Source organism: Lipotes vexillifer, unplaced genomic scaffold (genome assembly GCF_000442215.2).
Source record: "Lipotes vexillifer unplaced genomic scaffold, Lipotes_vexillifer_v1.1 scaffold4, whole genome shotgun sequence".
NCBI classification, from domain to species: Eukaryota; Metazoa; Chordata; class Mammalia; order Artiodactyla; family Lipotidae; genus Lipotes; species Lipotes vexillifer.
Window position 1 is genome coordinate 1,630,874 of NW_006785876.1, and position 26,728 is coordinate 1,657,601.

Sequence of the window (26,728 nt, forward strand, 5' to 3'; positions counted from 1 at the left end):
AAAAAAAAAAAAAAAAAAAAATGTTTATAAAAGTCCTTTAATTCTGTTATTTCATCAACAGTATCTGCTCACTCTTTTTATTATTCTCCTTCCTAGGTACTCTTTGGCTCCCTCTCACTTATGTCTTTCTGTGTAAAATTCCAATATTTCTCTACTATCCACAACCTTTTCTCTAGCAGCTGCTCCTAGCTTTACTCAGTCTCGCGCACTCATGTCCACACACTGCAGTTTTCCATATTTATGCTCTTCTTTCCTCTCATACTGATCTCCTTCCCCTCCTCTCTCCACTATTTTATGCCATAACCTCCATGAAGACCCCTGTACAGCAGTGTAAAGAGCTAACGGCTGCAGTGATGCAGTGGGTGTCTAGGAAACAGATAAGTTACATTCGGAGAGCCAAAGGTCAATGACACGTGAATGTCACTGAGGCCCTGGGTGAATCCATCCTGCAGATGGAGCTAAGGGCTGACAGACTCCCAGTTCTCACTGCCCGACACGCCCTGACCCCATCCTGGCCGGGCTCACTCCTACTCATTCCTCAGATCTCTGCTTAACATCAGTCCTGAGAGAACTTCCATTAACTCTCCCTTCCTCAGTCTTAAGTCCAATCCCCCACACTCTCCTCGCCCCTTGGACTTGCTCTGCAGGCTCCCATCGGGATTATAGCCACGTACTTAATGAATACTTATTCAGTGCATGTCTCCCTCCACTGGACCATGAGATCTTCGGGGCAGGGGCTGTTTCTATTTCATTCAGCGCTGTGGTCCAGGGCCCAGCACAGTCCTCAGCACATTACTGCTCCTTATAAGTATCTGTTAAATAAATAAACTAGCTATATAGAGAATCAAATGCCACATAGCCACCAAGACTGCTCACATGAGGCTGATGTTACCAGAATTTTGAAGAGAAGAAATGTAGGGAGAGGAATAGTTTTAATGACAAGTAACAGCTTGCAAAGTTTGTGTAGAATGAAGAAAAAGAAAAGATAAGGAGCAGGATGTTCTTCTTGAGTGATTACAATTGGTGGAAATTTTGATTCAACTAACAAATATAAATATAATTTCTTATGATGGATGGATATAATGGGAATTAAAAGATAGTGAAGACTCTGAAACAAGTAGGTGTATTTGAAATAAAGCACTTTGAATATAGTCCATTATACTTTCATATCCATGTTACATAAATGTCCTATAAAGTAAAAAGGTCTGTTAAGTAAAAGTAGTATGTAATATGTGAACAAGAAAGAGTTCAGGAATGCTGACTATCGTAAGAAACACTAAAGTGATCTGAACACCATGCAGGCCTTAATCTCTGGGTGTTGCATTACTGGGATCCATTTGGTCAGAGCCTAATTGTGTGTGCCTTGTTCACAGAAAGTTCCCTTAGGTTTCTCTCAATCTGCTTTTTCAGCCAGCTTGACCATTAGAAAGCATTTAATGTCACGACAACATCATTCTCAAAAGGGCTCATTATGCAGCTTTAAAAAAGTGGTCTTTTTCCTCAAATCTTTCAGTCTCCAACATTCATTAACAGACCCTTTTGCCTCGCCAATATCCTCTGTACTTCTCCACTCCAGTTTTTGATCATGTTTCTCTTTCTTTCTTTCTTTCTTTTTCAGAATTAGTTGCCATCTTTAACATTCAACTCACAACATTTATACTCACAGAGCTGAAAGGAACTTGAGAAATAATTTAATTCAATGCACTCCTTTTAGACGGGAGAAATTTTGTCTGGAAGATTTATTTAGCAAAATTCAGATGAGCTTTCTCTGCCTTTGGAATAAAATTCAGAAATTAAAAATTAAGCATGCACTGGGATGGACTGTAGCAAACCTGGAGTGGGGACAGGGAGGGAAGCTAAGGCAAAGAGAACCATTGAAGGGTCAGAATCACCAACTAGATGAAGTCACTACAAATGGAAAAGATACTGGTCATCTCCACATTATGGTCTCATAGCTAATCTACCAGCCCGAAACAAATAGGCCACGGAGGTTGTTTCCAACTTACATTCACACCCACTACTAATTTTACAAAAAAATACAAGGTACAGTGAAAAAAAGTATAGGCTTTGGAGCCAAGTAACTCGAGGTTCAAATCCCTATCTCACCACTAGCTGTGTAATCTCAGGAAGGCCTGGGGAAGACCGGAGTTATAAAAACTGTAAGATGTGAGTAATAACTAATACCTACAGTGCACAGCTGTTGTGAGGTTTAAATGAAATGGTTTATACAGAATTCTAGTAGCTATACCAATGTTTATAGCAGCATTATTCACAATAGCCAAAAGGCGGAAACAAGTCATGTTCATCAACAGATGAATGGATACACAAAATATATATAAATATGTATCTATATTTATATCTACATACACACAATGAGATATTAATCAGCCTTAAAAAGGAAGAAAACTGTGATACATGTTACAACACGATGGACCTTGAAATTATGCTAAGTGGAAGAAATCAGACACAAAAGGACAAATACTGTATAATTCCACTTACACGAAAATCTAGAACAGGCAAATTCATAGTGGCAGAAAGTAGAATAGAGGTGATGGGGGCCTGGGAGTATAAAGAGATTGGGAGTTACTGTTTAATGGGTACAGAGTTTCTGTTTGGGATCATGAGAAGTTCTGGAAATGGATGATGGTGATGCTTGCACAACATTTTGAATGTACTTAATGCCACTGAATTGTAAAAATGAGTTAAACGGTAATTTTATGTTATATATACTTTGCCACAGTAAAAGAAGAGAAACAAAACAAAACAAGACAAAAATGCTAGTAGAATGCGTGATGTGAAGTACATGGTCAAAAAATGGTAGAAATAGGTACATCCCACCCTACCCATTTACCTGTTCTAAGTAATGTAGTGACAAGTTGATATACTTGGCCTCTGTCAGAAGCTGGCCCCCGACTCCAGTCTTCGCAACTCGCTCTGAACCAGCCAGGTCAACCAAATGCAGCTTGGCATGTCGCACAGTTGCAGATCCTGGTTCCTTGCTTGATAAGTGAATGGTGAATATGCAGTGGGAACGGGTTGAAGCTTGGTTCATAGGAGTCTATAACAAAAATGTTGTAAAACAAAATTGATAAACCATTAGCCAGACTCATGAAGAAAAAAAGGGAGAAGACTCAAATCAATAAAATTAGAAATGGAAAAGGGGAAGTAACAACTGACACTGCAGAAATACAAAGGATCATGAAAGATTACTACAGGCAACTACATGCCAATAAAATGGACAACCTGGAAGAAACGGAAAAATTCATAGAAAAGCACACCTTCCAAGACAGAACCAGGAAGAAATAGAAAATATGAACAGACCAATCACAAACACTGAAGTTGAAACTGTGATTAAAAATCTTCCAACAAACAAAAGCCCAGGACCAGAGGGCTTCACAGGAGAATTCTATCAAACATTTAAAGAAGAGCTAACACCTATCCTTCTCAAACTCTTCCAAACTACAGCAGAGGGAGAAACACTCCCAAACTCAATCTACGAGGCCACCATCACCCTGATACCAAAACCAGACAAAGATGTCACAAAGACTACAGGCCAATATCACTGATGGACATAGATGCAAAAGTCCTCAACAAAATACTAGCAAACAGAATCCAACAGCACGTTAAAAGGATCACACACATGATCAAGTGGGGTTTATCTCAGGAATGCAAGGATTCTTCAATATACGCAAATCAATCAATGTGATACACCATATTAACAAATTGAAGGAGAAAAGCCATATGATCATCTCAATAGATGCAGAGAAAGTTTTCAGCAAAATTCAACACCCATTTATGATAAAAACCCTCCAGAAAGTAGGCATAGGTGGAACTTACCTCAACATAATAAACCATAACATAATAAGCCATATATGACAAACCCACAGCTAACATCGTCCACGATGGTGAAAAACTGAAAGCATTACCTCTAAGATCAGGAACAAGACAAGGTTGCCCAATCTCACCACTCTTATTCAACACAGTTTTGGAAGTTTTAGCCACAGCAATGAGAGAAGAAAAAGAAATAAAAGGAATCCAAATCGGAAAAGAAGAGGTAAATCTGTCACTGTTTGCAGATGACATGATACTATACATAGAGAATCCTAAAAATGCTTCCAGAAAACTACTAGAGCTAATCAATGAATCTGGTAAAGTAGCAGGATACAAAATTAATGCACAGAAATCTCTGGCATTCCTATACACTAACGATGAAAAATCTGAAAGTGAAATTAAGAAAACACTCCCATTTCCCACTGCAACAAAAAGAATAAAATACTAGGAATAAACCTACCTAAGGAGACAAAAGGCCTGTATGCAGAAAATTGTAAGACACTGATGAAAGAAATTAAAGATGATACAAATAGATGGAGAGATATACCATGTTCTTGGATTGGAAAAATCAACATTGTGAAAATGACTCTACTACTCAAAGCAATCTATAGATTCAATGCAATCCCTATCAAACTACTACTGGCATTTTTCACAGAACTAGAACAAAAAATTTCACAATCTGTATGGAGACACAAAAGACCCTGAATTGCCAAAGCAATCTTGAGAAAGAAAAACAGAGCTGGAGGAATCAGGCTCCCCGACTTCAGACTATACTACAAAGCTACAATAATCAAGGCAGTATGGTACTGGCACAAAAATAGAAATACAGATCAATGAAACAGGATAGAAAGCCCAGAGATAAACACACACACATATGGTCACCTTATCTTTGATAAAGGAGGCAGGAATATACAATGGAGAAAAGACAGCCTCTTCAATAAGTGGTGCTGGGAAAACAGGACAGCTACATGTAAAAGAATGACATTAGAACACTCCCTAACACCATACACAAAAATAAACTCAAAATGGATGAAAGACCTAAATGTAAGACCAGACACTATAAAACTCTTAGAGGAAACCATAGGCAGAACACTCTATGACATAAATCACAGCAAGATCCTTTTTGACCCACCTCCTAGAGAAATGGAAATGAAAACGAAAATAAACAAATGGGATCTAATGAAACTTCAAAGCTTTTGCACAGCAAAGGAAACCATAAACAAGACCAAAAGACAACCCTCAGAATGGGAGAAAATCTTGCAAATGAAGCAACTGACAAAGGATTAATGTCCAAAATTTACAAGCAGCTCATGCAGCTCAATATCAAAAAACCAAACAACCCAATCCAAAAATGGGCAGAAGACCTAAATAGACATTTCTCCAAAGAAGATATACAGATGGCCAACAAACACATGAAAGAATGCTCAATATCAGTAATCATTAGAGAAATGCAAACCAAAACTACAATGAGGTGTCACCTCACACCTGTCAGAATGGCCATCATCAAAATATCTACAAACAATAAATGCTGGAGAGGGTGTGGAGAAAAGGGAACCCTCATACACTGTTGGTGGGAATGTAAATTGATACAGCCACTATGGAGAACAGTATGGAGGTTCCTTAAAAAACTAAAAATACAACCACCATATGACCCAGCATTCCCACTACTGGGCATATACCCTGAGAAAACCACAATTCAAAAAGAGTCATGTACCACAATGTTCATTGCAGCTCTATTTACAATAGCCAGGACATGGAAGCAACCTAAGTGTCCATCGACAGATGAATGGATAAAGACGAGGTGGCTCATACATACAATGGAATATTATTCAGCCATAAAAAGAAACGAATTTGAGTTATTTGTAGTGAGGTGGATGGACCTAGAGTCTGTCGTACAGACTGAAGTAAGTCAGAAAGAGAAAAACAAATACCGTATGCTAACACATGCATATGGAATCTAAAAAAAAAAATACACGTCCCGAAGAACCTATAGGGGCAGGACAGGAATAAAGACGCAGACCCTACTAGAGAATGAACTTGAGGACACGGGGAGTGGGAAGGAAGGGTAAGCTGGGACAAAGTGAGAGAGTGGTAGTGTATATATGGACATATATACACTACCAAATGTAAAATAGCTAGCTAGTGCGCAGCAGTCCCATAGCACAGGGAGATCAGCTCGGTGCTTTGTGATCAGCTAGAAGGGTGGGATAGGGAGGGTGGGAGGGAGGGAGACACAAGAGGGAAGAGATATGGGGATATATGTATATGTATAACTGATTCACTTTGTTATAAAGCAGAAACTAACACACCATTGTAAAGCAATTATACTCCAATAAAAAAGTTTAAAAAAAAGTAATGCAAACAATGAGAATTTCTGTAGAATATCAACAGATTTAAATTTATATTTCCAGTGAAAAGACTTCATTTCCCATGAAGTGAACACTTTCAAATGGAGTAAAAACACTTGTAGCTGAGATCCTTAACGTGAATTATTTTCAATGTATTACCTCCTGAATGACTGATAACAGATGTGGCCGGGTTCATTCAGAAAGTGAGAAAAGAGTGTGAATGAGGTAAAGTTTGGGACCTCTTAACCAGTAGTACAACGTTATTTCATTACATGACCACAATCCATACCTTAACTTTGGCTAGCCATATTGAAAATTTTCAATGTGAATTTCATGGTAAAAGAGCTGAGAATGGGTTCATAAAGAGAATTCATTACAGAATTGTAAACACAATCCACAGACAAGGATACCCAACATCACTGCTACTACCCAACACTGAACTGGGGCTTCCAGTCAAGGTAATAAACAAGAAGAATATAGGAGGCATAGTGATAGGAAAAGAAGAAATTAAAGTGTCATTATATACCGAAAATATTGTGGTTTACAAAGAAAATGCAAGAATGTCTACAAATAAACTGTTAAGGGCTAAAAAGATTAGCAGGGTTGCTGGATGCAAACCAATATGAAAAATCAATAAAGTTCTAATAATCCAGCAACAATTAATCAGGAAATATTTTATTTGTAATAGCAACAAAGATGATGAGCCACTAAGAGATTAATCTTATAAAAGATGTGTAATTTGCAGGGAAAATGAAAACCTGAATAAATGGTGTACCAGATATTAATATACCATTTCATAGATGGGAAAATTCAAAATTAATCTCTATATTAATCTCTCTATATTAATCTATATATTCAATGCAATTGAAATACAAATGCCACTGGTTTTGTTTGCAGAACAAAACAAATTAATTCTAAAAACCAGATGAAAGAGCAAATATTGGCAAAATAATCAAAAACAATTCGGTGAAAGAATAATAAGGAGAGGGGTCTTGTCTTGCTATATATCAAGGAATAATCATAACACCATAGTAATTAAAACAGTGTGGGACTGGTGCAGGAACAGATAGATAATTAGATCAGTGAAACATGCTGTGCTCATTTAAGGAACTCTGTATAAGGTATGGGTGACATCACACCACAGTAGAGAAAGGATGGACTGCTTAACAAATGATGTTGGAGTAATGATCTAACCACCTTGAAAAATTAAGTTTAGATTCCTCTCTCACACTATACACACAAATAAATTCCAGAATGTATTACAGACTTATGTGTAAAAGAACACAACCTTAACATTAATAAAATAGAGAAGCATATTGTAATCAACCCAAGGTAGTAATAGATAAACTATGATAAGACACAAAACACAAAACTGAATGGATTTGAAATATTTGACCAAATAATCCAAAATTAAAGAACTTCTGTGTGACGAGATCTACCGTAAAGTTAAAAGGCTGGGCGATGATATTGGCAATATATATGGCTGACAAAAGATTAATATTTGAAATAAAGAACCCCCACGACTCAATAAGAAAAACAACACAGAAAAAAATGAGCAAAGGATATGAACAGGCATCCCATAAAGAGGAAACATGAAAATGGTCAACAAGCCTTTGAAAAAATTGCTCAAGCTTACAAATAGTCAAGACAAGTAATTAAAACCCAACAATAAACTACGTCATTCACCTCTATTAGACGGGCACATTTTAAAAAATAAACTCTAACAAAACAAGTGTTTGTAAGGATATAAGGAAGCAGGAACTTTTATACACTGCTGGTAGGAATGTAAATCAAGAATCTTTCTTGAGAGAATTCCCTATGGCCCACAAGCCAGCAATAGCCTGACTACTAGGTATATTTCCTAGAGAGAAACCTGGGCCAGGTACATTACTGGGGAGAGAGAGAGAGACAGAGGCAGAGAGATGGATGGACATTCACTGCAATACTGCTTGGGGTAGCAAAAAGTTGGTGCAAGATGTACAGCCTAAATGGACATCTGTGGTGGGAAAGATGAATAAACTGGGATAATTCAAATTACAGGAAATTATACTTCTGTATAGATTGACATAGATTTCTAAAATAGAATGCTGAGGAAAAATGGCAAGTTAAAGAATAATATAAACTATGATAGAACTTAGATAATTAAGAAGACAATATTATCTAAAAAAATTAGTTCATGGTGCTATAACTTAGGTCATTAAAAGCGTAAAAAATGGACTGGAGTATATAGCAAATTAATGATAGTTGTTGCCTTTGTGAGGGATGGAAGTGAAAGGCCAACAAGGAGACTTCAACTTTATCTGAAATATCCTATTATTTTTATTTAAAAATTCTCAGAAGTAAATAGATATCAGATATCTAAAAATATCTAAAATAAAAATTTTCTAAAAATATTCCAAAAGAATGCTCATGTGAGTAAACACGTTCAGATCTCCACCTTTGCAAAACAGGGTTTAATGAAAGACTTTCCATACGGATATACATGTATTCAGATAGGGTAATATATTTAGATGCTATTTCAACCAGAAATTCTTTCTGTCAATATAAATTCTTGATATACACGATCACTGATTTACACCAACTAGCAAAATACAGAGATGTCAAAATACTGGCATAGTTTTGGTGATTATGATGTAGCTAGTGAGTTACATAGGCTGAAAATTTGACCCATTACTCGTTGCCACAATAACTATACCCAAACCTAGCCAGTGTGTGATTTTGCATGCTAAAGTGGATCAGCAAATAACCGTACATCTAAAACTGCAAACTCAAATTTAGAACCTAAGTTGAGGTGTTCTGGAAGTGACTGTAAGTTATTTGCAGAACTTAAACGTGGGTTTCATTTCACTGTTATATTTGCACAACAATGAATCGTACAGCACTGTAACAGAAGTCAAATGACAATCGATATAAATGACTAACATAGAGACTATCCCCAACAGCTGTCTTCAGCTTCCAAATTGATGCACTGAAGTCACAGTAAAATGTGGACCATTACAAATAGTGGAAGAGTGAACCCATTTCAAAGGGTACCTCAAATTAAATTGTATTTCTGTAGTCTGTAATTAAAATGCAGTAATATGTGTAGGAGTCCATGCCTACAATTTTGTAACTTCTCGTAAATATTTTCTGCATGGAGTAGTAGTTGGTGTACTCTTAGCGAAAAATTTCTTAAACCTCAGAAAACATTCTTTATGTACAGCTGTTTAAGTGTGATTGAATATGCCAGTGTCTGCTCTGTGCTTATTTAAGGACATCTTTATGTCTCATAGGCATGCTCCTACGTTTGTCCTTTTAAAGGTAAAATTGTAATTAAACATTTTTGAAACTGCCTAAGAACAGATGGCACCATTTAGGCAGATTTCATTCAAATTTAAGTGCACATTTTAAACAAATGTGCTCTTGGCACTAGAGACAGTGCCTTTGGAAAAACTCTAGTGATGATTAATCATCTGCATGCAGAGAGCTTTCACATTTCATATCGTTCTGAGTATACAGCCCCGTATTAGGCAGTACAGAGACAAGAAGGAAAAGAAGGCCTGGACCTTGCCCTCAAGGCATTTATTATAATCTAGTTCGGGAGCTAATGACAAAATGTGTGAAATGAGAGTGAACAATGAGAAAAAGGTAAATGTGCAGGAAAGAAAGTGATCTGTTTTCAGCACTGAGCATCCTGATCTCTCAGGTAAAACCTACAAATGTTAACCATTCCCTCATTATGCAAGCTCTCCACGCTCCTTCTATTCCTAGGTTTCTAGAGTCAAACACTCTCTCTAGGCCTTCCCTGGTGGTATAGTGGTTGAGAATCTGCCTGCCAATACAGGGGACACGGGTTCGAGCCCTGGTCTGGGAAGATCCCACATGCTGTGGAGCAACTAGGCCCGTGAGCCACAGCTACTGAGCCTGCTTGTCTGGAGCTTGTGCTCCACAACAAGAGAGGCCGTGACAGTGAGAGGCCCGCGCACCGCGATGAAGAGTGGCCCCCACTTGCCACAACTAGAGGAAGCCCTCGCACAGAAACAAGACCCAAACACAGCCAAACATAAAGAAAGAAAGAAAGAACTGAGTTAAAAATTAAACAAACAAACAAACACTCTAACTGCTTGCTCTGTCTCCTTTTCCTTTATTGGACCCTTTTCTCTCCAGTCCCTAAAATAGGCATGTCCCAAGCTATGGTCATCATATTTCCTCCTCTTGGGGAACTCTTCCATAGCTCTGATTCTCACTGGATTGGTACTGCAGCGTAGTTAAAAATCACACAACCAAAATTTTAGAATTGGGTGTCGGATGACCTGGTTTCTTCAAGCCCTGGTTCCATCAGTTACTAGTGTTGAAATATTAAGCAAATTTACATAAAGTAATTTTGGTTTTTCATGCCTTTGAAATGCCATAATAAGACTTGCTTTGCTGCAAAGAGTTGTACTAATTACCGACTGAAATGTTGAAGTGGTCCATGAACTGTAAAAGGTCATAAAAATGTCTCACTGTTGATGTTCACTCCATTCAGATGCCTCCCATGTCCTTATTTCCAACCACAATTTCTCTGTACCCCAGATTAGAATGTCCAAGAGCTGGACTGATAACTGTCACTAAAATGCCCTGCCAGCATCTTGAACTTAATGTTGCCCCAAACAACCTCATCACTTTCCCTCATTCTGTGTCCCACAGATGGATATCCAATCCGTCCTGTTGCATGTACCTCTGTCAGCTTTGCTCCATCTCCAAATATCTTTTACCTCTCACCTGGGTTACTACATTCTTTCCTTACTAGTCTTCCCATAGTTACTCTTGGCTCCTCCAACTGTTCCCCACCTTGCAGACAGAGTAATACTTCAAAAACACATATTTGATTACACCAATCCCACCTAAATCCCTGAATTAAACTAGCATGCTCCCTAAGACTAATATCTCCGGTTCCTACAACTGTATCTTATACGACTGCTTATCAAACTATTTTTAAAGTATGGCAATCTGACACTCTGAACTGAATTTATTCTTTCAAATGTAGCCTAACCACAGCAGAGGAAACTGGAATCTGAGCAATCTAACTCTAGCGTTGCCAATAAATAGCACACAAAGTGATAAACCATATTTGCTCCAGCCTTTTACCCATGCTATGGAATTTCTTTGGGAAACACACACACTTGTTTATTTGATGACTGCATTTGATTAGTTTTTATCCCAACATTACTATCTGTTGAGATAATTCTGAATTTTGACTGTTTTGCAATTTTGTGCTGTCAACGAATGAAACTATCCTTACAATTTTGTAAGACATGGAGTAGGGCAGAACAATAGCATTCCATGAAGACACCCATACTTTCTTCTCCACTAGGTAATAATTATGGGTATTTTCTAATTGGCTTCAATCCAAGTACTTTCATATACTTTCAATTTCTCTTTATATCTCCCAAGGATATTTTGAGAGACTTTATTAAATAACTTGAATTCACTTGACCTATGGATTTTTATAACCCTATCAGAAGAGTGAATGAAATTAGTTTAAAGTGAATCATTTAACAATTATTTTTCAGATTCTTTTTTAGGATTTGGTATCAAAAATATTAACCTGTCATTTTCCAAATGTTTTCTTTTTTTGCAGAGTTGAGAATAAATGACTTGCTTTTATAGAGTAAAAGTCTAAAACCCAGGCTCACTGGGTCCCTTACAGATTCATCATATTGGTAATCTGTGGTCAAGGAAAGTTAGTTTTCCTCTTTCTCATCTCCAGCCCAGCAAAAGCTGACTTCTCACTGAAGGCCTATCTGAAAGGTTACCTCCTCTACAAAGGCTCTCCACTTCCCACCCTCTCCCACCTAGACTCTGAGCTCCTTGGGGGCAGGGACGGTGTCTCACAGATCATTGTAACCCTAGCATAACATTTCACAATAGTGTTCAAAAATGTTTGTTAAATCGTTGACTCTTGCTCATTTCTAGTTTTCTGGAATCTCTATGGCATGCTTCATAATTTCTAAAAATTGCCAAATAATTCAGAGACTATAACTGCAAACTCTTTAAATCCATGCAATATAAGTTGAGTCTAAAAATTAGAATTATTTATACAGCAAGACTGACTTCAATCTCTACACTTATCTTGGGCTTCAATTACCCTTTGTGCCTGACTCCAGGGCTCTTATTATCCACTACACTGTACATCTTCAACTGCCTTTTCTCTTGCCTGGAATGTCCTCCTGATGGTCAAGTATTGGCCAGTATGTCTTATGGGAAAAGTATGCCCTTCTCCTCCTCCCAAAATAAGCCTACTCAAAATTCATTTATCTTCATGAATTCCCTTGGACTATTCCCAACTGGCATTAACTACTGTGTTCAGAAAGGCCATTTAAACATTTGTGCATAGAGTAGAAGATAATTAATATCCAAACTCTGGAAAAATCCATTGTTCCAAACGGATTTTTAAATGTCTATCATTTAAAAAATTGTGACATTGTAATGGACAGTTTACAGCAGAGGGTAGTGAGGGATGACGGTGGAACCCACCAGGCTACAACTGAGTATTTGGTGGTCAGCCCATTTCTTGCAGTGTAAAGAGTGGTGCAGATTATAAAAGGTGCTTCAAAAATGACCTTGTCAGTCAATGGTGGCTTCAAACTGTCTATCTAAAAGGGGCTTGGAGGAGCAATGTACTTGTGGAGTGGTACTTGAAGCTGCTTTTGCAGCTTTACATAACATAGCATTAAATCGAGGAAACACCACATGCCCGTATTGAAGGCTAAAGCTCCTTCTCCACCAGCCCTTCAAGCCACTTAGTGGCACTAGCTGGGCTACCACCCTAAGAAGCTCTTTCACTGAACAAGAATCATTTTCTGCAGAGCAGGAGATACTCCTAGGCTGAAAGAGAAATTTGAAAAGAAATGGTATAGCAACAAGAATTGGGTAACAGTGATAAGCATTTTCAAAAGCCTGTTTATTCATCTTTCCTGTTGGAATCTGCAGATGTACAACTACTAATCCTGATGCTCTATGATTTTGTTACGCATCTTCCTATTGGTAGATCAACAAAAATTTTCACTTTTTTCATTATTTCATCATGATTTGTGGGTGTGTGGCCATTTTCAAGATTGAAAATTTTAATTTAAGGGCAAAAATTGATATGTGAATTATGATTTTTTTGTTTATATAATATACTATTATGTTTTTTTGTAACAATTTTTCTACTTTTAGTTAATCTCGTGTTTTCAATGACCTCAAAAATTATTACAGGGCTTCCCTGGTGGCGCAGTGGTTGAGGGTCCGCCTGCCAATGCAGGGGACACGGGTTCGTGCCCCGGTCCGGGAAGATCCCACATGCCGCGGAGCAGCTAGGCCCGTGAGCCATGGCCGGTGAGCCTGAGCGTCCAGAGCCTGTGCTCCGCAACGGGAGAGGCCACAACAGTGAGAGGGAGAGGCCACAACAGTGAGAGGCCCGCGTACCACAAAAAAAAAATAAAAAACAAAAAATGATTACAAATAGTTAATAAATACAGTCTTCAATGAGTCAAGTAATTTCTTTATATTACGTATTAAGATTTCCTAGGATCCTTTGAATACTTTCTTTTTCTTGTCATATCTTATAGCTTATATTCCACTCTTATGTACCAAAATCTTTCTTTCTTCAATCAGGTCTCTATTTTGGAGTGAAATAGCTCAACAAGAATTTCCCCTAATTTAGAATAGGTCAGGTCAAGAACATTCTCTCTTAGGTTGAACAGGGGTATATAATATACATGCTTGAGACTTTTTAAAGCAAACCATCTAAGAACAGCAGCAGACACAGAATCCAGAATTCAGCTTTCACTCCAATTCTCCTTGTTTGATAACACTTTCTAACCAGATATCCTAATTGATCTGTTCCTTTGATCATTTGCTCTAACTGAATTGAAGACTGAAAATACTAGCCTCCATGTGTTTCCCAGACTGATATCTGAGCCTTTTAGGTTAAAATTCACCCTTAACTGAGGATTATCTAACCCTCCCCCAACTGGTTAAATGATTTCTTATCCAATTCCTCCCATGGCAAGTGGGTTGGTTAGGAGGCCCACCACACACTTGTACTCTTACTCAGCCTGGAAAAGTGAGGCCTGACCAAACTTAGTGGTTTAGCATGTGACCCTATAAACACCTGTCTTGATCTTTTCTGAAGTTGTTTCAGAACATACTGCTTAGCAGCAAAATATCCCCAATTCGATAGCCCTCTATTGGAATTAATGACCCTAAACTGCTCATTTTCCTTTCTGATTTTTCTTTTTATAAGATACCTGGCTTTTAGAAAAGTAATCAAACTCATTTTCCCTAGTTGCAAGATTTCTGGGTCCAGGGTATTATCAAAGCAACTGTGTAAAAGAGAAAAATAGACCAGGCACACCAATTTTTTTTTTTAATTTAAAAGTAAGCTTTGGAGCAATCTGAAACATATGATAAGAATGTTTTAGCAATTGTGATTCACCTTTCTGATAAGAATAGCCTATTTTGTTTTATTATATATCCCTTCTAACAAGTCTGGAATCAATTTGATGGATTTTTGATTTTCATGTCTTCAAAGATCTGTTAGCTGACTTCAAAATTTTAGGAAAACTGAATGTCAGAATTAGTGATGGCTCTTCTTCTGTTGGATGTCAATATTTAGAAGATTGCTTCCCTATGGGTCACTTCTCCAAAGTTTGGCAAATCAAATACATTTATATAAAAATATAAGTATGCTAAAGTCAGCGCACATGGCAAATTGAGGAAGAATTTTACCTACATGTTTAATTAGAGCTATGTTCAATTATCATCCTTGTTTAATATCCTTGAACTGAGTATCATCATATCAACACCAGGACAAAGGTTTGTTCTCTAACAATGGAAAATATATCACCCCAAATGTTCCCCCACCTTTTATTTACTTGACTGCAAGAGGAATCATAGCTAAATTTGGTCCTCAATGGCATTCTTGTTGTCTAGCATATACATTTTTCATCTTTTAAATTAAGGTTAACATTTTTTCTCTCTTCTCTTCCCCTTAAAATTCAGTCGGGCTTAACAATTTCCAAGTCTGACCATACACGTAACTGGAAAAAATGATATTATGGGGCTAAAAAGTCTAATGATCTTCTCAAGAATTTATAGCAGTTCATTTAAATTGTCTTCAGGGAAAACCTTTTTCTATACATACTGTATACCTCGAGATTATAAGTAAACTGAAAATACCTGTTACTATCCTGTGTATAGACAACTAGAAACAGGTAGCGATAACACAGCAAGCAAAACTCAGATATACATTTGAGTAATTTTATTCTTACGAAAGAAGTTTATCCTGTCAAATTGATTGTGGTAGCTCTCAATGCAATGTTTGAGTTCAGACATCGAGGTCTGTATCGGACACAGATTTGAGGACAATGTCACTCACAGTACAGATGCTGAAGGAAGAACTCTAGAAGCATAGATGTCTGGTGATTACATACATTATTTCACTCCATTTTATAGTCCAATGACATTTTTTCCACATTTTGAAGATTCCACAGTTCTGTCTATGGCTATGAAGATCTCTTGCTGTTAGAATTGGCAAGACTCCAAATGGCAAGCCCAAAACATGATCAAATTACTTGTTGAAGGTTCTGGGCAGTTGATAAGACCCCTGTCTCCTCCCTCCTAGTTTGAAACCAATATAAGGGCTAATGCAAAAGTCAGCCTGCCAAAGAAATGAAAGTATCTATTGACAAGAAATGCTAGAAGAATAGCTTCTTCTTACATTGACTTCTTATAGCCCAAACTGACTTCCTGCCATTTCCCTCATGTGTATTCCTGATTGAAGATAAGCCAAAAGCAATCCATCTGAATTATTATCCCTATTTCTTATAGAAATGGTTTTACTCAGGGGATAATCTATGCCTCTTTGCCCTCTGATCAATTCCTTCCCTTTCCTCTACTTTGCTCTACATCACAGAGATGCAGAGTCCTAAAGGCAGCATTTCCCCAAGACCCCTTTTAGCTGGCATCCAGCTGGAAAGACAGGGAAGGGGAGAGATACTCTGGCTTTTCCCTCCCTCATGCCTTCCACTCTCCTGCCAATGCCTCCTACCAGCTGAGACCTGCCTATAGATTGTCATAGCTTCCTCTTGTTGGTCATCTCTACAAGTGGTATCACCATCCCGTTTGGCTTCTCAGATTCTTCCGTCATCCATGAAACAAAACTATCTGCACTGATTTCTCCCGTTTTAAATACAGAGTAGTTTGTTTTCCTTGTTAGATCCTGACTGATACACTCAATTAAACACAGAGCAATTTAACATAAAGCTCTCAGATGTTATACAAGACTGACAGAAGTATAAAGTCTTTGTATTTCTTTCAAAGTTACAGGCAAGACACTGCCCATTTTACCACACAAGACCCTTTAAACAAGTATAGATACAATCTGCCTGCAATTCAATACCCGTAAATTTGCTCTCTGAACAATGAAAACTATATAACCAAAAATGTCAAAACGATGCCCTTGTTTTAACTTGTCTGCCTGAAGAATCATAGCTAAATTTTGTCCTTAATGGCAATAATTAACTCATTCCAGTTGTCTACCACATCCATCTTCTTTTAAATCAAGTTTACCTTCAAATTTTTTTTTTCCTCTTTGACATTTTTTTGGTCCAGGTTTATATGTGTTTTAATATTGTAAGTTGCTTCAAACCCATTTGGAAAATAGATGATATATATAGTACTAACATAAACATTGTTTTCTTACTAAAAAAGCCATGCTATATTTGAATTTTATGAAGAATAATGAGTTAGTATTTTGTAAAAGTGATGCACATTGATCAAGATAGATCAAGTTATATTATGGTAGCGAATGAACAAATAGCACCATAATCTCAGAGGCTTGAAAATCACAAAGGTTTCTTTCTTACTCATGTTATTTCTCCAGTGTTAAATGGTGGCTCTGCTCCACATACTTGACACCAGCAAAGCTGATGGGGGTGCTGCCATCTTCTAAGACCACCTCCACAACATAAAGCTTCAGGGTTTGCCACAAAAGGGAAGGAGATTAAGGAGAAGTTTATACTAGTTCTCAAAGACTTCGAAACAAAAGTAACATGCTACTTTCACTCAGATTGCACTGGCTACAGCAAGTGAACTCCCTTAACTTCAAGGAAGCATGTGCCAGAAGGAATAAACCGAAGTTTTGGTAAGCGCTGGTAATCCCTACCACACTTATTATTTTAAAAATCCAAACAACACAAAAAGGAGCAAAGATGAAAGTGAAAATCTCCCCAAAATAACAATGTTAATGTTTGATAAAAATTGTATTTAGGTATTTTTAATATAGAAGAACATATAGAAGTACTTTACCAAAACAAAACATACTACACATACTATTCTTAATTGAAAATGACTAAATTAAATTTTATTTGAATTTAATAGAAAAATAAATAAAACTGAAGGGGTTGGTGACCTTCAGATAAATGTTTTTTCATGGTAAGAGATGTGTATCTCTTCTCTAAAAGTATCTCTTTAGAATTAAGGAAAACTCATGGAATTAAAGAACTTGGGTCATCATGATCTTAACTACATGGTTGACATTTAGACAGTATCTACGCCTTTCTTGCTTTGAAATATAAGGAAATTAGCTCACTTATAACACCACCCCTCCTTTACTTTCTAACTCCAAATTTGTGTTATATCTATTATTATTTATATTTTCAAGGTTTATAATATTTACTTACACAGTTGTTTAGTTTTATGTCTACATTTAAATAAATTCAATGTTTCTCACCAGTCCTTCTGTAATGCTTCTGGGTTCTCACATTCGTTAATTTGATTTATCTCTTAGTTGGTTAGCCTTGATTGTCAAGCAATTTTTAAAAACGATCCCTCGGTTCATTTTCTTCCAGGATTCACACATGCTTAAAAATACTTGTCTGATGTTTTTGTTTTTAAAGGAAAACTGGAAAATTTGGCTGGGTATAAAATTATTGGGACACAGTATCCTTGCTTCAGAACTTGTTCCACTGTCTTCTGGCACTGAATATTGCTAAGGAAAAGTCCAAGAGCAAACTTTTTAAATCTTCACTCAGAGTTGGCTTGCATTTTTCAGACTGGATGTCCATAAGCTTCTCTATTTAGCTTTGGAAATTAGTAACTTCAATAGATTTTATCTTGGAGTTGAGCTTTTTCCATTTTTTCTTAGACACAGCATGGCCTTTTCATCTGCAGATTCAAGTAATGCCAGATTTCAGGAAACCTCTCTCTCTCTCTCTCTCTCTCTCCATGATTTTTCTGTTGCCCTCGCTCTTCTTCAGGATTTCTAATTACTCAAAATTGGGTTCTCCTTTGCCTCTCTTTCTAGGTATCATTTTATCTCATTATTTTAAATATCCTTAGTTATTTTTCAGCCACATTTCCTCCTCCTCTTCTTCCTTGTCTTCCTTCTCCTTTTCTCCTTCCTTCTCTTTTGTTTCTTAACGGCACTTTCATCACTATAATGGCTTTCTTCTTCTCTTTCATTTCTGAGTTCTTCAAGCTTGCTTTTATTTTCTTGTCTTGTAATCTTTTCTTTGAAACTTTCTATATTTTTTAGCTTTTTTTTTTTTTTTTTTCCTTGCGTTATGCGGGCCTCTCACTGTTGTGGCCTCTCCCATTTGCGGAGCACAGGCTCCGGACGCGTAGGCTCAGTGGCCATGGCTCACGGGCCCAGCCGCTCCACGGCATGTGGGATCTTCCCGAAACGGGGCACGAACCTGTGTCTCCTGCACCGGCAGGCGGACTCTCAAGCACTGCGCCACCAGGGAAGCCCTTTTTTAGCTATTTTTAAAAACAAAGACTGCTTTTAGGTAACATATTTAAGATTATGAAGTATACTGCCTTGCTTCCTAATGTAAGGAGTCTTCAAATGTATGTTGCTTTTCCCTCCACACTCCATATACATGGAAAGATCTTTAGCTATTTTCCTTTTGATAATTTTATCTTTGAGCATGTGCATCTTTTTCCTAGAGAGTAGTCTGGGAGATGGGTAAGGGAATATTCAAATTCAGTTTGTGTCCTGAGTACCTTTACTCTGCACATATTTCATTCTTAGCCTTAAGAGCACATACTTTCCTCAAATTTTTGCACTAAAAGGTCTGGGATGGCAAAACCCCTTAAGTCACAAACTCCCTGAATCCCACTCACCAAACGCCATCTTTCTTGGCCATAAGCCTAGACCACTGACCATAAAAATGGCCTGTCTTTAAGGTTTCTTCTTTGGACTCACCTTCTACAGTGTAGAATGAATATCTAAATAATATTGCCCTATCGTACTTGTCTATTTTCTTAGATCTCACCACCCTAACCAGAAGATCATTGGATTTTCATTTAAGAATTGTTGACACTTTCTTTAAGGAGAAACCGTATCCTGCCTGAGGTTGGAGGATATATGTGTTGGCTCTCAGCAACCTCCCTCACCGTAATTCAAATTTCATAGTATTTGGCAGACTTCCTCACGGTCTGAGGTTATGGCTATTTCCTTATTTCACTGAAGATGGCTTTTCCCCTTCTATTTTTCATTTTTTGTTGCTGTTGTTGGTGAATTTCAGTAACAGGGAGTAGAGTAAAAATTACTTTCTTCTGCTATTTAATCAGAAATCAGAATTTTAAAGATCAGAAGAAACTCAAGAGCTAAATTTTTACAGCCAAGAAGATTGTGTTTCTCTAATTATGTATATGGAGTGAGTACGTTTTAATATTCTATTAATGGCTGCACCGTAGCACTTCACTTATTTTAATAAACGTTTTAGACTTGAAACTTATGGTTCATGCAATACCACTAATCAGGTTAGATGAGAGCAGAATGCAAACTATATTATAAGAAAGAATCACTAGTTAAGAAAGACTGTGTATTTCTCATATATAAAATATAAAAAAGAGGGAGAAAAATGCTTGGGATATATTAAGTGCTCAAAATTTAAGTTCCCTTCTTTCTATACCTACTAACATATATACAGTAGATAAGAAAATTTAGAATTGTCAACACATCTTTTGCTAAGGCTTCTAGCTGCCTATTGGGACCTAATGATAAAAGATGTTATTCTCATTATAATAAGAGCAGTGTGAAATGGATTTTCCCTGTTAAATATTCTGCTCTTCTCAGGCTCACAAATCTTGGTGTATACTTGCTAATTATATACAACTAATATATCTTTCCAACAAAAATCTGTGAGGATGTGTTATTTTGTGTCTCTCTAATGGTCTGCTGGAATATGATTCTGGAACACTAATTGCAACCCAAATCCTCTTGTTTCCCACACACACTACACAAGGAGATCGAGGCTTAGAGAGCTGTCAACAAACACAATCACACAGTCAAGCTGCTCTTTCCTTCCCGTGCTGTCCTCGTGTTATTAGACAATGTGTCCAGCGACAGCTGTTTCAGTAACTGTACAAACCTACTCACTCCACTCACAGCCTGTCTCCCAATTGTCTTTGCACTTCTACAAGGTCACACAACTCACTCCAAAAGTTTGACAGAGTGCAAAGTCTGAGAGCTTACAAAACGCATCAGCACAACTCAGATACATTCAGTATGTTTTTTATTTCAAGCAAAGAATTAGGCAGAAAGACCTCTAATAGCTCCTGGGAAAATAATTTACAAATCCTGTAAATGTTGTTGGGAGGCTGGTTATTTAGAAAGTGATGTCTTCCAAAAGGTCTGAAGCACCACAAGTTAAATTTTAAAATGCCAAAGTCATCTGTGATGCACTCTGTACTCACCAAGAGGCACAGTGTACCATAAAATCACCCCCGATTCTGGGTTTGAGATTGCAGGTCTTTTCTCCTGACATCACCAGGTCTTCTGCCCCACATTAATTCGACAAAAAAAATATTTTTAATTAATGACTGACCAACTATGTAGTTGCCAGATGCTGAGAGAATAGAGTTGAACAGGACTACAGTCTTGTCTTTCAATAGTTGCTAGCTGAGAATTGTAGGGTTTTTCCAGATGTTATACTATATATAGCATATTAGTGCTCCTGAATTCATCAAGGTCAAGAGCAACACCAGATACCAATCATATAAGAAATTACATCCAAGGTTATTTGGACACTGTATTAGTTTTCTAGTACAACAAACTAGGTGGCTTAAATAATAGAAATTTATTATCTTACAGTTCTGAAGACTAGAAGTCTCACATGGAGGTGTTAGCAGGGTTGGTTATTCCTTCTGAGGGTTATAAGGGAAGGATCTGTTCTAGGCCTCTCTCCTTGGCTTGTAGATGACTGTTTTCATGTTCACATGGCACACTCTCTCTACATGAGTCTGTCTCCAAATTTTCCCGTTTTATAAGGTTACCAGTCATATTGGATTAGGGCCCAACCTAATGACCACATTTTAACTTGATCACCTCTGTAAAGACACCATCTCTCAATAAGATCACTCTGAGGTACCAGAGGTTAGGGCTTCAACACAGGAATTTGACAGGGTGAGACAATTTAACCTACAACAGACACTACTGTGAAGTTTTGGTATAAAGGACCCTGAAAACTATTCTCTTCTCCAAACTGGCTTGTAAAAGAAGGCCATATTAGTCTAATTATTCACTTTGAGCAACATTATGACTCCCTAAAATGAATAGTTAAACGGCACTTTTATCAGTGGAGATTGCTCCTAGAGGGAGCACCTGATTTTGTTAATTCAGTACAGCTTCTGTCAAGATCCAGGTGAAATCCCCATGCTCCAGAAACCTCCGATAAAATCCACTCCAACCTGATGATGACCATCCCCTTCCATGTCCCAGGCCAAAATGGGAACAACGGGGTAGATGCAACTGGGCATCAGATTTCAATTCAAAACAAAACACTTTCTAATAAGTAGAATTATTCATCAGTGAGCTATTGCATTTCTAAGCATGGCATCCAAAGGAGAAACCGTAAAATAAAAAGATTGACTATGTTAAAAAAAAAAGAAATGAAAACTAAAAGAAAATTTATAAAATGGTGGAAAATGTTTGCTAAATATATGACAAAGGCAAAAGTTATCTTTAACGTTCATTCACTCAACAATTATTTACTGAGCTCCTACTATATATCAGGCTTTGTTTCTAGGTGCGGCAGATGTGAACAAGACCAAGTGCCAGCCCTCACGGAGTCAACAAATCAACCAGACCTACCGTGACACTCCAAGAGAAGAACAAGTAGAGCACATAAACAAAAATGGGAAAAATGCAAATGGCAAATAATTTGGTAATCAAAAATGCAAGTTAAAACAAATTATTTTTTGCCTACCAAATCGGCAGAACTTTCAAATCCTGTGATGTTGGTGAGGGTACAGAATATGGACCTGATCACATACTTCTCTGGGAGTGGGTTTCAACCAGCTTCTTAATGGTAAAACCCAAACTGCCCCCAAATTTAGACTGAGCACATTCAAAATGCTAAAATGCATATTCCTGGGCTCCACTGCGGATTCTGAATCTATCGATCAGATATGGGATCCAGGAAACTGTGTCTTTTGACTACCATGGGGTATCCTAATACAAGTTATCCTTGGGCCATACTTGGGGACAGAGTGCTCTAGACCGTGGGCAGGGCTGAACAAACAGTTCCAGCAATGGGACTGTGCAGGGCCTAACAATCAAATGCAGAATATCTTGTTCAATTAGATGTAACTAATTGAGAGCAACATTTCAATGATAAGACAAAAAGGTACCAAGTTATACTTGCTACTGGTGGGCTTTGACACTGGGTCACACACAGTTCAGCTTTCACAATATTTATTCTCTCTGGTACAGCAAATCAACTTTTGAAAAAATTTACCCTAAGGACATAATCACGTTTTATTCAAAACATTGGTAGGATTACAGAAATTATTTAAGAGTGAGTTCTAAAAATAAGAAGAGGATAAAGCTATTTTTAATAACTTTTCCTTAAAATGCTGACTATAAGTAGAGAACTTAAAAGGGAAGAGCTCTCCACTTTAGGTCCCCATATTTAGACTTTGTTTTGCAAATGTTTTCTGGTTACTATGCCAACTTCTGGATTTTTCTATGTAAATGGGAAATTGGGAACCTCGCCTTTTAAAAAAAATGATTAGTGTGTTCTTTTTATCCTGGTAAGCTCATTCTGTGCTGACAAATTATATTCTGACAGCTTGGCTGTAATCTAAAACATGCCTCTCTGGAGACTGAATAATAAAGTATTTCCAGGGATTTCCAGGACAGTTACTCTTCATTTATATTTTTATGTATTTGCTTTCAATGAATTCAAGAGATAAACTGAAGTGCTACATACTTGCTATATTTTTTAAATAATTCAGAAATGTATCCTCACTTGAAAAATCTGACATATGTCAATTGATTATTGAACTTGTGAACTGTGGTGTAAGGAAAGAACATAAGCTTCTGAAACGGTCGGACTTGGAGCTGAACCCTGGCTCTGCCACCTACTAGTTGTGTGACCTTGGGCAAGTAGTCTAACTCTTTGAGCCTTAGTTTCCATCTATAAAATAAGAATCAGAAATAATATATACATATATAAAGCATCTACAACAATGCCAACTCTATTGAGCAGGTTCTTGACATAACACGGTAGCTATTACCAAAGACAAAAATAAAAGCCAAGCACAGAAACATCCAAAACCTATTAGATTTGGTTTAAAAGAAATCAAGCTTCACACAGGAAAAAAGTGAATACATTTTTAAAGTCATGCATAACCAACATTGTTAGAATTGGACTTCTTCATGTTTCAGCTATTTACACTACTGTTAAACACTCAACAGTAAATAATAGGAAAAGACTTTTGGAACTTTGTAAGGTGATAGGACATGACAGATACGCTTGTACAAAGGAAGCTTAAGGTCCTCAAGACTTTACAATAGTCTGAAAAGATGCAGTTGGCTAGTTAAGGCATAACTTTAAAATAGCAAATGGCCAAGGTTTTTAGCTAATAGAGGTCATAGTGAACCAGGGCCAGGAGCCCTCCCTGACCCATTAAAGATGAGGGGACGTAACTGTGAGGATGAGGCCTGGAGTCCTCTAGGGATGCGTCACCTCAGGAAGAAGGTCAGCAGTGAGGCAGGGACAAGCTTCCCCGTGTTTTCCAACAGCATTTATGGATCTACCTTTTTCATATTCCATTGGTGGGCAGGACCCATCTCTAGTCTGTCCCGCTCTGTTTGCTGTTTATTAAACTGTGTATGGAGGAGGATTTTTATTGGGCATGTTAAATTTTTCATTATTACACTCCCTAATTCTTAATATGCCTTTATTCCTTTCTCTTCAATTACTGTGAGAAGAGCATCACGGATGATCGCATGGGCAAAATGTTGAAGCAATACACAAATGCAAAACATTGTAAACAAAAGAAGATATTCTGAAATTAAAAACTATGTACCGCTCTCCTTAAACAAAAATAATAATTGAATGGTCCTCAAATCCATATTATATGTGGCACCGAAGCTCAACTTATTTAAGTTAGTCTATTGAAAAGTACTGATGCAGACCCAGTAAAACAACAACAAAACTAAGGTCCCAACACAATAACAGATGTCAACACCATGCTTTCACTACCTGACTTTTCTTTCCATTTATCTATCTTGTATTTAAGGTGGTGCATTCCAGAGGGTGAAAATGGGGCAGAAAAGAAGTCACTTGAGGGAGACTTTCTCAGACTACTTCTCCTCCCAGCTTACTGTCCTCACCTATTGTTTGTCATCACAGACAAGGTAGAACACAGAACCCGGGGAGTGTGGTTTTAAAAGGAAAGTGCCCGTGATCACAGTAAGCTGTTCACTTGGGGAACTGTTCCCACATCACCACCACCACGACCGTGACCACTTAATTCCTTTCACTGCAGTGTCGCTGAATGAGACCTTTGTGACCCTCCATCTCCAATCAGTAACTGGTTGAGGTTAGGGCCCAAGACTGAGTTGGGTCAATCCTGGCTCCAGAATATGGTTCCCAGGTAAAATATAGGTGCTCAGTTAGGTTTGAATGTCAGATTAACAACAAATAGTTTTTAGTATAAGTATATCCCCAATATCACGCTGAGACATACTTATACTACATACCATGGCAGTGTTCCTGGATCTGCCAACAATAGCTGCAAATGCATAGAGCACTTTCTATGTTCCATGCATTATTCTAAATTCTTTACAAATATTAATTCACTGAACACATGAAAATACATGGACAGGTAAACATATGCCAATACATGGATGACTGGAGGTTAGGAAGAATGAACTATGTATTTTAAGTCTCAAAAATTATGCAAAAATTCCTATAATTAAGACTTTTGATGAGTTGTCACTGACTAGCTGCAAATCAATTTGTAGAAAATTTAAAAATATAAAACTAAAAAAGACTAGATTTTTGTCCCTGCTCACTAACTAACTGGAAGACCTTGGGAAAATCTCCTCAATTCTCTGGATCTAGGTTTCCTTCTCCTAACATGAAATTGGGATGAAATTATTTTTAAAGTCATTGCTGCCCCTAAAATTCTATTATACCTTATAATGTGCAAAAAATAGCTTGCAGAGAAATGCTTATTACCTCTGCAATCATTCTGTTGGTGTCTCCCAAGAAAAGCAGATTCAGAGCTTCTTCCTCTGTGGTTGCCTGATGAAGAGACAAGCTTTTCAGGTGGATATTCTGATCAGGGTCCTCCAACACTGTCACTTTCCTAGGGAAATGGGAAGCAACAACACAAGGCACTTTGAGAATGAAAAGAACTTCAAGTCTTTCTCACAGGTTTCTTTTTAAAAAGCTGTATGTACGATGTCTTGAATTTATAAAATCCAATAGTATACAAGACACCAGACAGTACTGGATTAGCATCAAACACTGACATTCCCTTGACAGTACTACCAAATAGCTTTGGGGCTGAAAAGTATATTACAAGCTCCTGATTTAAAGCCATCTGTCTTGGGAATTATCAGAATCCCAAAGCATCTTAAAATACATATTCTTATTGAATTAAAAATGCAAATAGTTAACCTTCTACCTATATCAGGAAACTTGGCTATACAGTATTTTTCTATGTCATAATTCAGTTTCTTACATAGGTAATGCACACATTTTTCTCCTTTTAATTTTTCCCTTTTGTTCAATTTCATATCATTTTCAATTTACATGACATTTCAAACTGGTTAGCTCATCAGTTTAAACATGATGAAAATTGAGGCATCTGTTTTCCCTCTAGGAGTTGTTCCCTTGTCTAGTTTTCTTATCAAGATGAATTAAAAATAATCAAGAAGTCTTGTAATAAAATTTTAGTTTGTAATTATTATTTTTATGTCCATCAGATGTGTTTCTTGACTTTTTTTCATTTACAACATCACTTTTCCTTCCACTGAATCCTTACAGTAAGAGCCTTAGGTCTGGAATTACATTCATCTACTACAGCTGCCTCAGTGGGCATCCTGGTGCCAACACCACTTCCTCCCAGGTTAATTCTAACCCTGTTTCGAGAGTTGGTTTGTCAGTACTCTCCTTAGAGTCCTCTTAGGATTCTCTGCAAATGAACACAATTTGGCTAAACTCCTCACAGTCTTGCTTCAAATGCCTACAGATTCAAGCAATAAAGTTACTAAAGAGAGTTCCCTTGTGCCTCTT

General features: G+C 37.4%; 1 protein-coding gene across 1 annotated transcript in view; it reads right to left on the bottom strand.

Moving 5' to 3' along the window:
• Positions 1-26,728, bottom strand: part of KIF6 (kinesin family member 6) — a 399,602-nt gene that overhangs the window by 250,585 nt on the left and 122,289 nt on the right. The window contains exons 6-7 of the mRNA XM_007458311.1: positions 25,667-25,796; positions 2,852-3,058 (exon numbers count right to left, since the gene is read on the bottom strand). Of these exons, the coding sequence (XP_007458373.1) occupies positions 2,852-3,058; positions 25,667-25,796 (337 nt within the window). The remainder of the gene's footprint in view (positions 1-2,851; positions 3,059-25,666; positions 25,797-26,728) is intronic.